Below are 13,113 nucleotides of genomic sequence, written 5' to 3'. Positions count from 1 at the left end.
CACTTTTATTCTAATTATATATATGTCTTTTAAAAACAATAAAAACAATAAAATTATAAAATTTAATCTTTTTGCTTCTCTTGTGTAACCAATAAATTTTTTTATTTTGATATATTAATTTAAAAACAAACTAATAAATAAAATGTTTGCTTTGAGATTAATAACAACTTTAAATTTGAAACTAAAACAATAGTTGAATATAAAATGAATAAAATTATACTAAATTTGTGAATTAAATATGTTTTTGTCAATTGGTTTTGTAAACTTTTAAATAATTTTTCAATGATTATACGTCATCTTTTCTAATAAGAATGAAATTTTTTTCATCATGTTCATTTTTATTCTTGTTATATCTGTTTTTCAATGAATATATCAAATTTATTTATTTTAATGATTCTGGTATGATTATATTCAGTTTCATCATATTCATTCTCATTTTTTCTAAATATAATTAAGTAGGAAAAATCGATACAATTTAATACATACAAATTTAGAAAAATAAAATAACAAATTGAATAACTAAAACTAATATATTGCATTTCCAAGTCGAATATACAAAATGTAAATTTTTTGATCATTTTCACATAATATAATACATGAGATTATGTGGAAATATGTTTTTCATATTTGAAAAAAACAATTAGATGAATATAAATCATAATTATTAGTTATTTAAAATTTTATGTGAAAAGCCTTAAAATCAATTAAATTAAACTTGTATAAGTAGCATATATTTTTTATAGATAATAAATTATATTTGTAACTTACACAGTGATAATGAAGATTTTAATATCATGTTGGTTTTTTTTGTTGCTAATAGAAATTTCTTTATTTTTAATTTTATTTTCTTAACCATAATATTAGAATTATGAATTTTTTTAAATTACAATTTTGATATATATGAACACAATTGAATTTTTAAATGCTGATGTGGATGCCTTGAAAATAATTTAGCTTTAGCTCTAACAGTTATTAATAATAGAATAATTTTAAGTTAACAATTTTCCTATATTGTTTTGTATTAACAATGTAATTTTATAATTTTGAAACTTTTTAAATTTTAGTTATTGATGTGGACTAATAAAATTGATCTTTTAATATTTTGTGGTTGTCCTTAGAGGCATATAGCTTCAAATTTTATTTTTTTTATAAATGTATTTTTTGTTAACAATTTAATTTTAAAATTTAAAAATTTTCTTAATTTTAAATATTGATGTAGATCAATAAAATTAAAATTTTAAATCATATGTGGACATTCTTAGAAGCATATTTTTAAATTTTATTAGTAATAGACTTAGAAATCAAAGCTGGAAGATCCCACATGAGGCCCGTTGCGGCAAGTGATGTTGGTCTATCCTCCTTGTTTTGAGGCTTACCGAATATATTTAGATGCTGCTTGGTCAGCTAATTGTTATATTTGTGGTTCGGGTTAGGTTGTTAAAACTCCATCAGATGCTATGTTATTTCAAAAATCTTCTTCAGATACATCAATCTCCTTCCTCTTTATGACAAAACCCCATTAGTGTCAAGTATCAATCACTTGACATGTTTCTCGAATTGCTTGGAATTTATCATTTTTCTCAAATTTGGTGGCCAAGCTTTAGAGATTTTACGTTTTCTTTTTCAATATTAAAGCAGCTTGTAGTGGCTTTGTTTATATCTCATTTCATTATATTTTTTTTAAATTTAGCTAATAGTTAAACATATAGTTTTATTCAAGTTGGTTCTTTTACTTTATAATGACTCATTCTTTAGTGAAACCTAACTCTATTTTTTTGTTTTTTTTTTTATATTTGAAATAGTTGCACACACAGAAAAATAAACTTAAAATTATTATATTTATGTGACAAAAATTAAATGCTAATATTAGAGTCTCTAAATATGTGTGTATACATCTAATTTAAATTTAAAATTTCCTATTTTAATATCATTATTTTAGTTTTTATTATTATTATAAATTTTTTATATAATTTCTTTAGATTTAATATTTTTTTAATTTTTAATGTTGAAATGGACCAATAAAAAATTTACACATAATTTCTTTATTTAGCAATAATATTAAAATTGTAAACTTTCTTAAATTTCTTATTTATCAATAATGTTAGAATTTTTAAATTTTTAGATTTTAAAGGTTGATGTGGACTAATAAAATTATCTTATAAAATCTTATGTGGACACCCTGAGAGGAATTTAACTTTAACTTTTATTAGTATAAGATTTATCTATTTTATTAAATCGAAGCACTTTTTTTTAAACACTCCTAAAGATTTTTTTTTTAATTCTGTTTGGAAACAGTTTTAACATTATCTCAATTTTTTTTTACAAAAATAAATTTATAAAATAAATATAATTAAGAATTTAGGATAAAAATATCTCAACAAATATTTGAGATTTTTTGTTTATATAAAAAAGTAAATAAATATTGATAAATTGTTTTTTGAATTTATATTTTTGATTCTTCGTGATAAAAACTCTCTGATTTTTTTCTTAGGGTTCTGTGTTTTTTCTTCATTTGTAGTATCTCTACTATTGAAAAAATCACTTTTACTTTTTGTTTCCAAACATTCTATTTTTTTTAAAACATATCTTTGGAAATAAATTTAGCATTAACCCTGTTTAGTGTAATATTTATTAAAAAGTATATTTTATTTTATATTTATATTTAATCCAAAAATTTAGATGTTTTATGATAGTCCTATGCGGGTTAGTTTGTCAAAACATGTAAGATATTAAGATAATATGAGACAATTAAATGGACATGTAACCTATTTTAACACTTATACGTATATAGATTGTTTGTATTTTAATTTAAATTAGATTTTATCTCGTGCATCTACACAGGAATTTCTTTTTTATTAATGAATTTATATATTATAGTTTTATTTTATTTTATTTTATAGATATAATTTTTCTAATAAGTAACAACAATTTATTTGTGTATTTAGATATAATTCATTTTTTAGATTTATTTTTAAGTATATTTATGACTATAATTATAAAACATAATTCTAATCCGACACTCTTCATTACCACAAATTTTTAAATCTATCTTTTTATATCATCATCTTTTTTTTAGTTTATGCAGATTACCAAAAGAGGACGGAAGCTCTACCAAATTCTCGCAAGCACTCAGATTCAATCTTTCAAGTTTTGTAGCATTTGAAAGATCCGGAAACTCCTTCAAATACCATGAACATAACAAAGACATCTTCTTCAGATTCGTAAGCGGCTGAATGTAAACCAGAGGGTAGAGGATGAACATCAGAACAGAGAAAATATGTACGAAATAACTAAAGTAGGGTTCTCAACAAGAATTCTATTACCCTTCTTGTTTTATATCAAATATCGTAGATAGTTATGATAACTAACCTGAGTTCCTTCCCATAACTTCTCGAGCAGGCTACGCTCCATATCAAGTTCGACAAGATATTCCAGATGAAATGTAGGACAAAGACTTCTCCTTGGATATCCTTTCCACTGTAGTAACCTTAGACGAGGTGGAAACTCCATGTTCTCCGGTAAGTGCACTCTGTCTTTTCCATCATATCCTAACTTAAAAACACTGAGGAATTGGAGATGACGCATTCTCTTAAAAGCTCTCTCGCTTAAAGACAGTTCGCCGATTCTGGATATATCAAATGATATCCCTGACACGATTCTAGAACCCTGAAAAACATTCCGAATGTAAGAAATTGTTTAGCACAATAATATGTAAGATCTTTTAAGCTTCACCATATGATTTGGCTTAGATCATGTAGGGCTTACTGTATCACTTTCAAGGACATCTTTCAAGGACATCCAAGTTACTGTCAGCGAGCATGGCCATCACAAGATGAGGGTCTTTATAGTTGAAGAAGACTGCAATGTGGAGAAACAGAGTTTGTTCTTTCTCATGTGAGCTATCATACCCAACTCTAAGTACGCCCTCGATGTTTCGATCAAGACTAGTTTCTCACTCACGTTTCTCACTGTGGAGAATCTAGTTTCTCACTCTAAGACTAGTTTCTCACTCATACCCGACTCTAAACAGAGTTTGCTCTTACAGTTTCCCACTCCTCCTTATTCTTCCCACGTAAAGATGAACCTATGATGCGGAGACCCAGAGGAAGATTACCACAAAGCTCTGTTACACTTTCTGCAAGCTCTATAAGCCCATCAGGTGGGGAGTTTTGTCTAAATGCATATCTACAAAAGATCGTAAGAGCTTTGTCTCTAGATGGAAAATCAACATGGTAGATATTGTTGATACCATGTTGCTCCAAAAGCTCTTTATCTTCTGTTGTCACGATAATCCTACTTTCAGAACCAAACCACGTAGTCTCATTAGCCAAAGCATACAATTGTTCGAGATCATTCACATCATCGAGAATGAGGAACTTTTTGGTCGTATAACCAATCCTTTATCGCGCCTAAATGATATACCCCCATACTCTTTTGGTTCAGAATCTTTGAAAGGAGTCTTTCTTGTAAATGCAACTTCAGACCATACTCGTCAAACCCAAGATTTAGACTTCCCCTAATGTTCTCCATAAAACAACTACGCTGAAAATTGCTAGAGAGTCGGCGTTCTAAAGCTCTGGCAATGGTAGTCTTACCAATTCCTGCAGGGCCACATATACCTACCATCATCACTTGATCACAGTCTAGGTTTAGCAAAGAACTCAACTCCCTAATGTGAACTTCAAGTCCCACCATTCCATCAAAATCCCTAGAGGGTGTAGCATTTAGTTTATCTGAAATATCTTTGGCTATCTTCTCAATCATATCTGCTTCATTTTCCCTAACAAAGAGAATCAGATTGTGAGACAAAATTGATGCAGAATCCCCAAATTAAATTACTGAAAACAAACGAACCAGTTTAGCAAGTGTAATCCAGCTATGTTTGCCACATCGGTTAAAGCTTGGCTCCATCTCTGCTCCTCTTCCTTCGTTTTACCTGCACAACTTCTTTTGAAAGCGATTCCAAAATCTCCAGTCTGTTTCCGTACATCGGATGGACAACTTGGAAGAAGATTGGCATCACTATGTTCTTGCATTCCAATATCTCCACCAATTCATTCAAGCACCAGCTCGAAGAACCATAGTTCTTTGAGAGAATTACGATTGAGATCCTCGATTCTATAATCGCTCGTATGAGTTCCGATGCTATGAATTTGCTTCTCTCGATTCCTTGATCATCGAACATCGTAATCCCGTTCGAGTTAAACTGCTTGCGTAAATGAGTAAGAAAAGTCTTACGGATGTCTGGTCCGTGGAAGCTTGGGAAGACGCGGTATCTCCAAGTTCGTGAAGAAGCCATGGGAGAAGTTTAAAGATTGCAAATGTGTTTGCATATAGCTCTGTGAATGGAAAAAATGATGAAGGCTTATTTGCTTTTGGGTTTTGACTTTTAAAGAGACGTAAGCATTGCTTTTCAGGGACCCAACCTAATATAAAATAGGTTTATGAGACATTCAGAAGTATATCATATAATTGCCGAAAATTAACTCTAAATTGCAATGCCGACGAAAAAAAGATGAAAAATACTCTAAAATTGTAAAAGAAAGTAGCTCATATAGGTGTTAACTCAATTCTCACTCTCTTTTAACTATTTTGCAGTGTCAACTTATAAAAGCCTCCTAATATCAACATTTAACTTGAAATTAGTCAACACATTTCAAAAGGCAAGCGTAAGAAGAGAACTAGAATGGCACTAACAGGTGATATCATATTCATGAATCTGTGTGCTCTGAAATTGAATGTGTCTTTGTCGAGAAGAGAGGGCTCGGAATTTGAATGAAGCTTGCGTTGTTTCTTGTAAATTTTACTCGGTGAAGCTTTGCGGTTTAGGGTAGGAATTCACAATACGAAACACTGGCCAAGAAGAATGGTGCAAACTTGCCAGATGTTTAAGCCACTTCGACCTTCCCTCGATCACATGGTTTACTTTTGGGGACTCACTCACCGATCAATATCCCAAACGGTCATTCAGAGACGTTCGTCCATCGCCAGATTGTCCTGCACATTTCAAGTTAGACATAATTACTTATCTTGATTCAAAATGCATAGTTTATATTCTAAACGTTTCTTTACTTTACCTTCAGGAGGTACCCATGATGAATCATAATCTGTGCTTTCATCTAGAAATTCTGGTTTATCAGGACCAATGACTTTCTTAGCCTTCTTCTTCTTTCTACTATGCCCACTTCCTTGCTTACTTTCTTCCTTTTTACTAATTTCTTCCTCTTCTTCATTTCTATGATGTCCAACAGAATGTTTCAATAAGAGAGCAACTGCGTCTTGTGCCATGGCTTCTGCTTGCTTTTCCTTTGACTCATCATCTTCTTCTTTGCTCTTGACTTCTTGCTTCCGTTTTCTTATAATCAATCCTGTTGCACCTTCAATCATCTTCTTCCTATCTTTATAATCAACAAACTCATCGGCATCATCTGTGCTGTCAGTCGCAGCAGCTACAATAATAGGTTTCTTCTCTTCGACCGTGTCTTTATTTGCAGCGGAACCAAGCCATTGGGGTTTTGATGGAACAAACACAGTGGTCTTTTTCTCTTCAGCTGTTTCACTTGCTTTCTTTTCAACTTCAGGCTTACTGTCCGAGTCCACTTCATTTTTCCCCACCTCCTTCTCCCTATGCTCATCAGGACCAGCTGGTTTCAAAGGTGGACTGTTCTTCATTTCTACAGGAGGTATTTCAGATTTCTTCATATTTGCTTCCTGTGATTTGAACTCCCTTTTCTTAACCTCTTGTCCGGTTGGGTCAGCAATCTTTAGAAGGTACAATATCCTATCAAATTCTGACTGAAGAGCAGACAATTCTTGCTGGATCTGGGCAGTTTTATCTTGCACTGACGTCAATAAAAGGAAAAACTCATTAGATCAATCAACAACGTTTTCCTTGAAGTGAGTTTGGTAAATTTGAAAAAATTGGAACCGTAGTATTACCAAGTGTAGTAGAAAGCCCAGTCATGTATGCGTCAAGGGCGTCTCCCGATGCATTCTCTGCGACAGTCTCTGTCTCCATCTTATTCTTCTCTGCTGAAAGCTGTTTATTCTTTTCTTCTATTTCTTTCAAGACCTTGTCTCTCTTTTCTAGAAGAGAATCTACAGTTTCTACAGTTTGGCTTTCGCTGCCTTTCTTTGTTGATGGTTTCTTCTTGGTCCGATCATAGAAGTCATCTTCATCGCTGAAAGAAAAAAGATAACATTCCCTATGAGAATCAGAACACAACAGACACAAGCTATACTTTTTACATGAAAAATGCAAAATAGGGCTTGAACACTTTAAGTACCTTGAGAAGTCTTCCTCCTCTTCCGCAGGTCCTTTCTTCTTACCATTGGGTTTTCTCCCTGTTTTCGCACCCAAACTTTCTCGGATGCTGTCATTCAATGTTTCCTCCAAGCTCTCAAGCTCTTCCAGAAGCTATCATAAACGGAAACTCTACTCAGATATATGTACCAGCCATGCTTGAAAGAGACTAGATGCCAAACAAAGAATTCTGTTACCACTTCAGATCAACATAAAGGTTACCTCGGCTGTTCTCTGCTCATTCCTGGCGATCTGCGTTTGTTGTCCTTGTGTCAATCCACCCTGAGAAATGTCTTTAGCTCGAATAGCAGCTATTTCCTTCTTCATATGGCCAATCTACACATAAGCAAAAATGCGTGCAAGGATGAAGCAACGTAGGAGGAGTCTATGAATTGAATTTAATGTCTATAACTATAGTTATGAAAGAAGTAAAGTTAAATCAGTCTAGATCCTAAAGGATGAAACAAGCAGATTGAAAAAGACAAATATAGAGACTTAGTCAATAAGAAGCTTACCTTCTCCAACCGTTTCAATACTTTCTCTTTAGTTTTTTCTTGCTTTGGTGTGAGCTCTCCCGTATAAGTTTGCCAAGTGATTTCTTCAACATCATCCTTCATGTCCAAACAATAGAAGAGACAACGTAAATCAGAAAAATAAATTCCACAAATCTTGGAAATCTGATACACTTAACTCTGCAACACTAACAAATACAATAGTCATGGTTACCTCTTCTTCTTCAATAGCATCTTCCCCCATGCCCCACGAAACACCATCAGCCATTGAAGCTTGCTGTCTTGCTCGCCGAAGTGAAGCTTCTCGTTCTGACATCGCCAGTCTCTGCTTTGCTTCTCTTATTAATTGCCAGTCTTTCTCCTGAAAACCAAAAAAGTAAATTAGCGGGCACATCAAACTAAACGTTAGATGATTATAGAGTCAACAGATGACAAAAGTAAAAGATATCCTTTAGTGATTTTTCTCTAATAGCAGCATTGGTACGAAAAAATACGAAATACAAATACCAAGTATTTAAGACCAAGAAGCTAAACTGTGTAAAGTGAAATGTTTATCTTACAGGTGGCATTAACTCCGAGGGTCCTTGGAAAATGTACAGCCGAGTCGAACTGCATAAGAAATAAAGAATAAGCTCTAGAATTTCAAAGCAAACAGTGGCAAGGTAATCATCATGAGCTTAACAGAAATATTGACTAACCCGCCAAAGCGAATAACATCACCAACATGCAAATCAACATAAAGTCTTTTGTCCACCTGCAATAATCACATCACATTGTTAGAACAACACATTGTTAATCAACCTCGATCAAGAAGCTGAACACATTAAGGCCAAAAATAAAACACCTTATTCTTGTTAATTAACGTTCCATGAGTGCTTCCAAGATCGAATAGATATGCAGCTCCACTTCTCTTGTACTGAATAACTGGCAAATCATTACAAAACAGGATTAAACCGACGTAATCCAAACTGATACCATTAACACTCTAATATAAGAAGTAAGGTATTAACCTGCATGAAACCGAGAAATCGAAGGATGCTCAAGGGAAAAGTCGCAAATACTGTCACGTCCAAACAAGTAAGCTCCTTTCTCATACCTGCAGAGAGAAGAAGAAAAAAAAAACATACGATTTTCATATACAATAGATTCACAAGAACCAAAGAATCTACAAAAGGCAATCAAATAGCTATATCTTATAAGAAGACGGATTCAAAAGAGCTTACACTTCTAATTTTTCGACAATGGCGCCTTCCTTGAGGACTTCAAGCTGAAATTTGTGGCACGGAGGTCCACTCCACTCTGGAATCGTGTACGGGACGGGATTCTGCTTCACGGCTCGGGCACGGGGTGGATTTTTCGCGTCTATAGCGACGGAATCGTCCTTAGCTTCTTCGATTAGCTCCGGTTTTACTACTTCCTTTGACTCGAGATCAGGTAGGTTAGGGTTTCTGGGAGGCGGAGGGTTCATCGACGAGACTTCCGTTGGAGCGGACGATTCATCGCTGTCCAAAATCGATGTAGCATCCGGAACAGGATCTGAAACACGGGTAGGGTTTCGCGGCGGAGGAGGATCCATCGCCGATGCAGTCATGGTTGCAGATGAGAGAATTCAGGAACTTGGCCAACAAAGAGATTCAATGAGGCGGCAAGTGATCTTGGGTCGAGTTTGGGTTCGAGTTCGGATCCGGGTCTGGACTCGAGTATGGGCCGTTTTCTCTTTCCCGCTTTGGGCTCTAACTTTAATCATTTAGTGGTGAATTTGGATAAATCGATCCGATTTAAATCGAACGGATTTAATCAATTAAAAAATAGCGACAAAAAAAAAATCAATTAAAAAATAAACCATATCTTAATAAATTTAATTTTCTATATTCGAATAACTGAATCTGACTCTGAACCGAACCTGGAAAAATTAATCTAAAACCAAAGCTTTCTTTGAAGATTTAAATAAACCAAAGCTTCACAAAATCCTTATATATTGATCTTTTTCATGAAGACTAAGATATTAATTTCCATCTTCTAATTACTTCCCTAAAATATTGAAAAATATTATAAGTGTGACTCATTCTAACATCCACAAAGCACAGATAATGGATCACAACAAGAATTAATGAACAACTAGATTCTAACCCTATGTTCCCGAACGAGATTTTTTTGTTTTTTTTTTCTTATTAAATTTTGTAATATAATTATTTTTGTGTTTAGATATAACTTTTTTGTTGATTTATTTTTTCTAAAATCAAGAATTTTGTTATCAAGATTTAATAGCATAGATTTGTATATCCCATTAGTAAAATAAGAATATGAGTTAGTTAAGTTTATATCGATGTAATGTTAATTGTAAATTTTGTAATTATACCATTAAAACAGAAACACTTTTAATGTCTGTATCCAAACAGTTCTAAAGTATTTTTAAAATTTTATTCTAATAACAGTTTTAATATTAATCCAGTTTGGTATAATTTTAATTAAAAATGCATTTTATTTTATATTTATATTTAATTCGAAAATTAGATATTAATTTAGATAACTAAAGATTTCTTTAAATATAGGTTACATTTAATTTAAAGTTCAAAACTATTCAAAATTTTTGTAATTAAATTTAATTCTAAAAAATTATATATTAATTTAAGAGAGAAAGAAGAAAAAAGAAGAAAGAAAAATGGGCTGTTAAAAAAATGATGCTTTTGATGTTGAGAAGAGAGAGGAAAACAAAGGTAAGAGAGACTTTTTATTTTTCTTTTGCTTTACCTTTTTACAATTTCGGAAAAATTAATTATTGGTTTACTTAAGTAACAAAAACGTTATTTTGTCTTTTCAGATTAAAAAAAAATAGTAAAAGTATAAGAAAATGATATGGTGTAAAAGTGATATGAAGTGTAATCAACTCATTTTTTAAGCATCTAGCTTATATTTTTGCTAAACTTTTTTAGAAAATTGATTTAATTTAATAATTGACTTATTTTGTCTTTGTTGCTTCTTTTTTTTTTTAACGTCTATGCTTATTTATATAGAACTTAAATAGTCAGAGTGTAATACATCTGTTAAATTAGAAGGGACATAGAAATGAGATATATATGTCGAACTATTTGGAATAAGAGATTTCCTTAATGTATTTGCAGCTTGATTGTTTTCTCGTGTCCATGTGAACTCTGTGCTTTGCAGTTTTCTCTTCCATTCCCATATTTCTTTGATCAAGTTGTGGAAGCCAAAATTGAGGGTAGTCTTATTGACTAAATTGACTAAATTCTTGCAATCTCCTTCAAAAATTACTTTTCGATATCCCATAGACCAACAGTTCTGAATTGCCATGATGAGAGCTTGCGCTTCACTTTCCAAAGGAAAATGTGCCTTGTTGCTTTTTGCCTGTCCTGCCCCTATAAACTTTCCTTCTTCATCTCTTATTATCCATCCTGCTTTTGCACAATGAGCATCTTTGACATAGGAGCCATCATAATTGCATTTAAGCCAGCCTGGTTGCGGTTTTTTCCAACAATGATAGCGGGTATGCTTAGTCGTAGTGTTTCTTGGAACTTGGTTATTGTATTTGTCGATTAACTAATGGACGTCTAACCATTCCTTGGCATCACCTTCAGCAAGCTTCATAGTTGTTTTCCATGGAATCTGTTTTTGTTGAAATAAAAGAGTGTTGCGGCTTTTCCATATTCTCCAAAGAATCATATGGCAAATTGATGTACTTTGTGAGGCATCAGGTCTCTCCGATTAATGATGATCTTCATTTTATCTTCAAAAGTGTGACTCCCACACCAAATATGTTTCTGTTAGGGAATCCTGAGGCTCTCCATATTCGTTGAGCATAATTACATTAAAAAAATAGATGGTTTGCTGACTCCTCTGCTTGTTGACATCTTGGACAAAGTGATTGTCTTGTGATGTGTCGTGCCTTTAGATTGTCACCAATCGGAATAGCATTTGAAACTACCCTCCAGAGAAAATGCCTTATTTTTGGAGCAGTATTTAGTTTCCAGATTTGTTGCTTTAGGTAGACATCACCAGGAGGAGAAATAGGGCGCTGTTGATGTTGATGTGATGCTAACCAATAACCTGATTTTAACTGTGTAGATTCCAGAGTAATTGTAGTGCCACCCCAATAAATCCTTTTCAGCTCGTGAATTGACTCTCAGTGATAGGATTGTATTTGCATCTTCTTCAACTACCAAGTTTCTGATCTTTTCCTCATCCCATCCTGTGGAAGCTAAGAACATATCTTTTACCAAACAGTGAGTGACGTTCGGGTCTTTTGGCTGTGGTGGTCGAGGAGGATCTAGTGGAAGCCACGGATCACACCAAAAGCTAATAACAGCACCATCACCAATGATGAAACGCATTCCCTTCTTCAAGAGATCTCTTCCTTGGAGTATAGATTTCCAGATATAAGAACTTTTGCGACTTTCCTCTGCAATGAGTATGTTTGTATCGTGAAAGTATCTGCTCTTAATCATTTTAGCCATTAGACAGTGAGGGTTTTGTAATATTCTCCAAGCTTGTTTACCTAACAAAGCCAGGTTGAAATTTTATATATCCCTAAAACCCATTCCTCCCTCCTTCTTTGGTAAACTCATACGTCTCCAATTGAACCAATGCATTCCACGGATATCATCTCCTTTTCCCCGCCAGAATCTTGCAAGTATTCGATTAATATCTTCACAGAGTCCCTTTGGGAGTTTAAAGACATTCATAGCATATACCGGCATAGATGTTGCAACTGACTTTAGAAGAACTTCTTTCCCTCCTTGAGATAGAAAACTTTTATTCCAACCTTGTGTCCTTTCATTGACTTTGTCGAGAAGATATTGAAACATTTCTGATTTTTTCTTGTCAAATTGTTCTGGAACTCCCAAATACTTTCCTCCACCACCATCATTGTGAATACCAAGCAGTCTTCGCATCTGTGTCTTTGTTCTTTCTTGTACCCGGCTTCCAAATGTAATTGCAGACTTCCTTAAATTAACAGCTTGGCCTGATACCTTTTCATACAAGCCCAAAACTCTTTTGATAGCTCTGCCTGATTTTGGATTTGCAAGAGAGAAGAATAGAGAGTCATCTGCAAAGAGTAGATGGTTGACTGATGGTCCTCTATCACTGATTTTGATGCCTTGAATCTTCCTATTTATTGAAGCTTGTGTCATCATGTGAGATAGTACTTCTGCACATAAGATAAACAGATAAGGAGATAGGGGATCTCCTTGTCTTAATCCCCTCTAAGGTTGTATAAATCCCTTTGTTGATCCATTAATTTGCACTGAGAAGCTAACTGACTGAACACACATCATGATC

At 33.2% G+C, this 13,113-nt stretch overlaps 1 protein-coding gene and 1 pseudogene across 1 annotated transcript; both read right to left on the bottom strand.

Moving 5' to 3' along the window:
* Positions 1-3,067: 3,067 nt before the first annotated feature.
* On the bottom strand, positions 3,068-5,301 carry LOC18022674 (annotated as a pseudogene).
* Positions 5,302-5,533: 232 nt separating this feature from the next.
* On the bottom strand, positions 5,534-9,454 carry LOC18022673 (kanadaptin). Its single transcript, XM_006405630.2, has 12 exons — positions 9,039-9,454; positions 8,826-8,911; positions 8,660-8,739; positions 8,514-8,569; positions 8,376-8,424; positions 8,030-8,176; positions 7,819-7,914; positions 7,526-7,639; positions 7,287-7,417; positions 6,940-7,181; positions 6,078-6,842; positions 5,534-5,997 (listed from the first exon to the last, which is right to left on the bottom strand). The coding sequence occupies exons 1-12, from the start codon at positions 9,404-9,406 to the stop codon at positions 5,948-5,950; spliced, it is 2,184 nt and encodes a 727-aa protein (XP_006405693.1). The 5' UTR covers positions 9,407-9,454; the 3' UTR covers positions 5,534-5,947.
* Between the last annotated feature and the right edge of the window lie 3,659 nt (positions 9,455-13,113).

The sequence above is a fragment of the Eutrema salsugineum genome, unplaced genomic scaffold (genome assembly GCF_000478725.1).
Source record: "Eutrema salsugineum unplaced genomic scaffold, Eutsalg1_0 scaffold_14, whole genome shotgun sequence".
In the NCBI taxonomy this organism is placed as follows: Eukaryota; Viridiplantae; Streptophyta; class Magnoliopsida; order Brassicales; family Brassicaceae; genus Eutrema; species Eutrema salsugineum.
The sequence above is the reverse complement of the archived record's forward strand: the minus strand, read 5'-3'. Positions and strand labels throughout refer to the sequence as shown.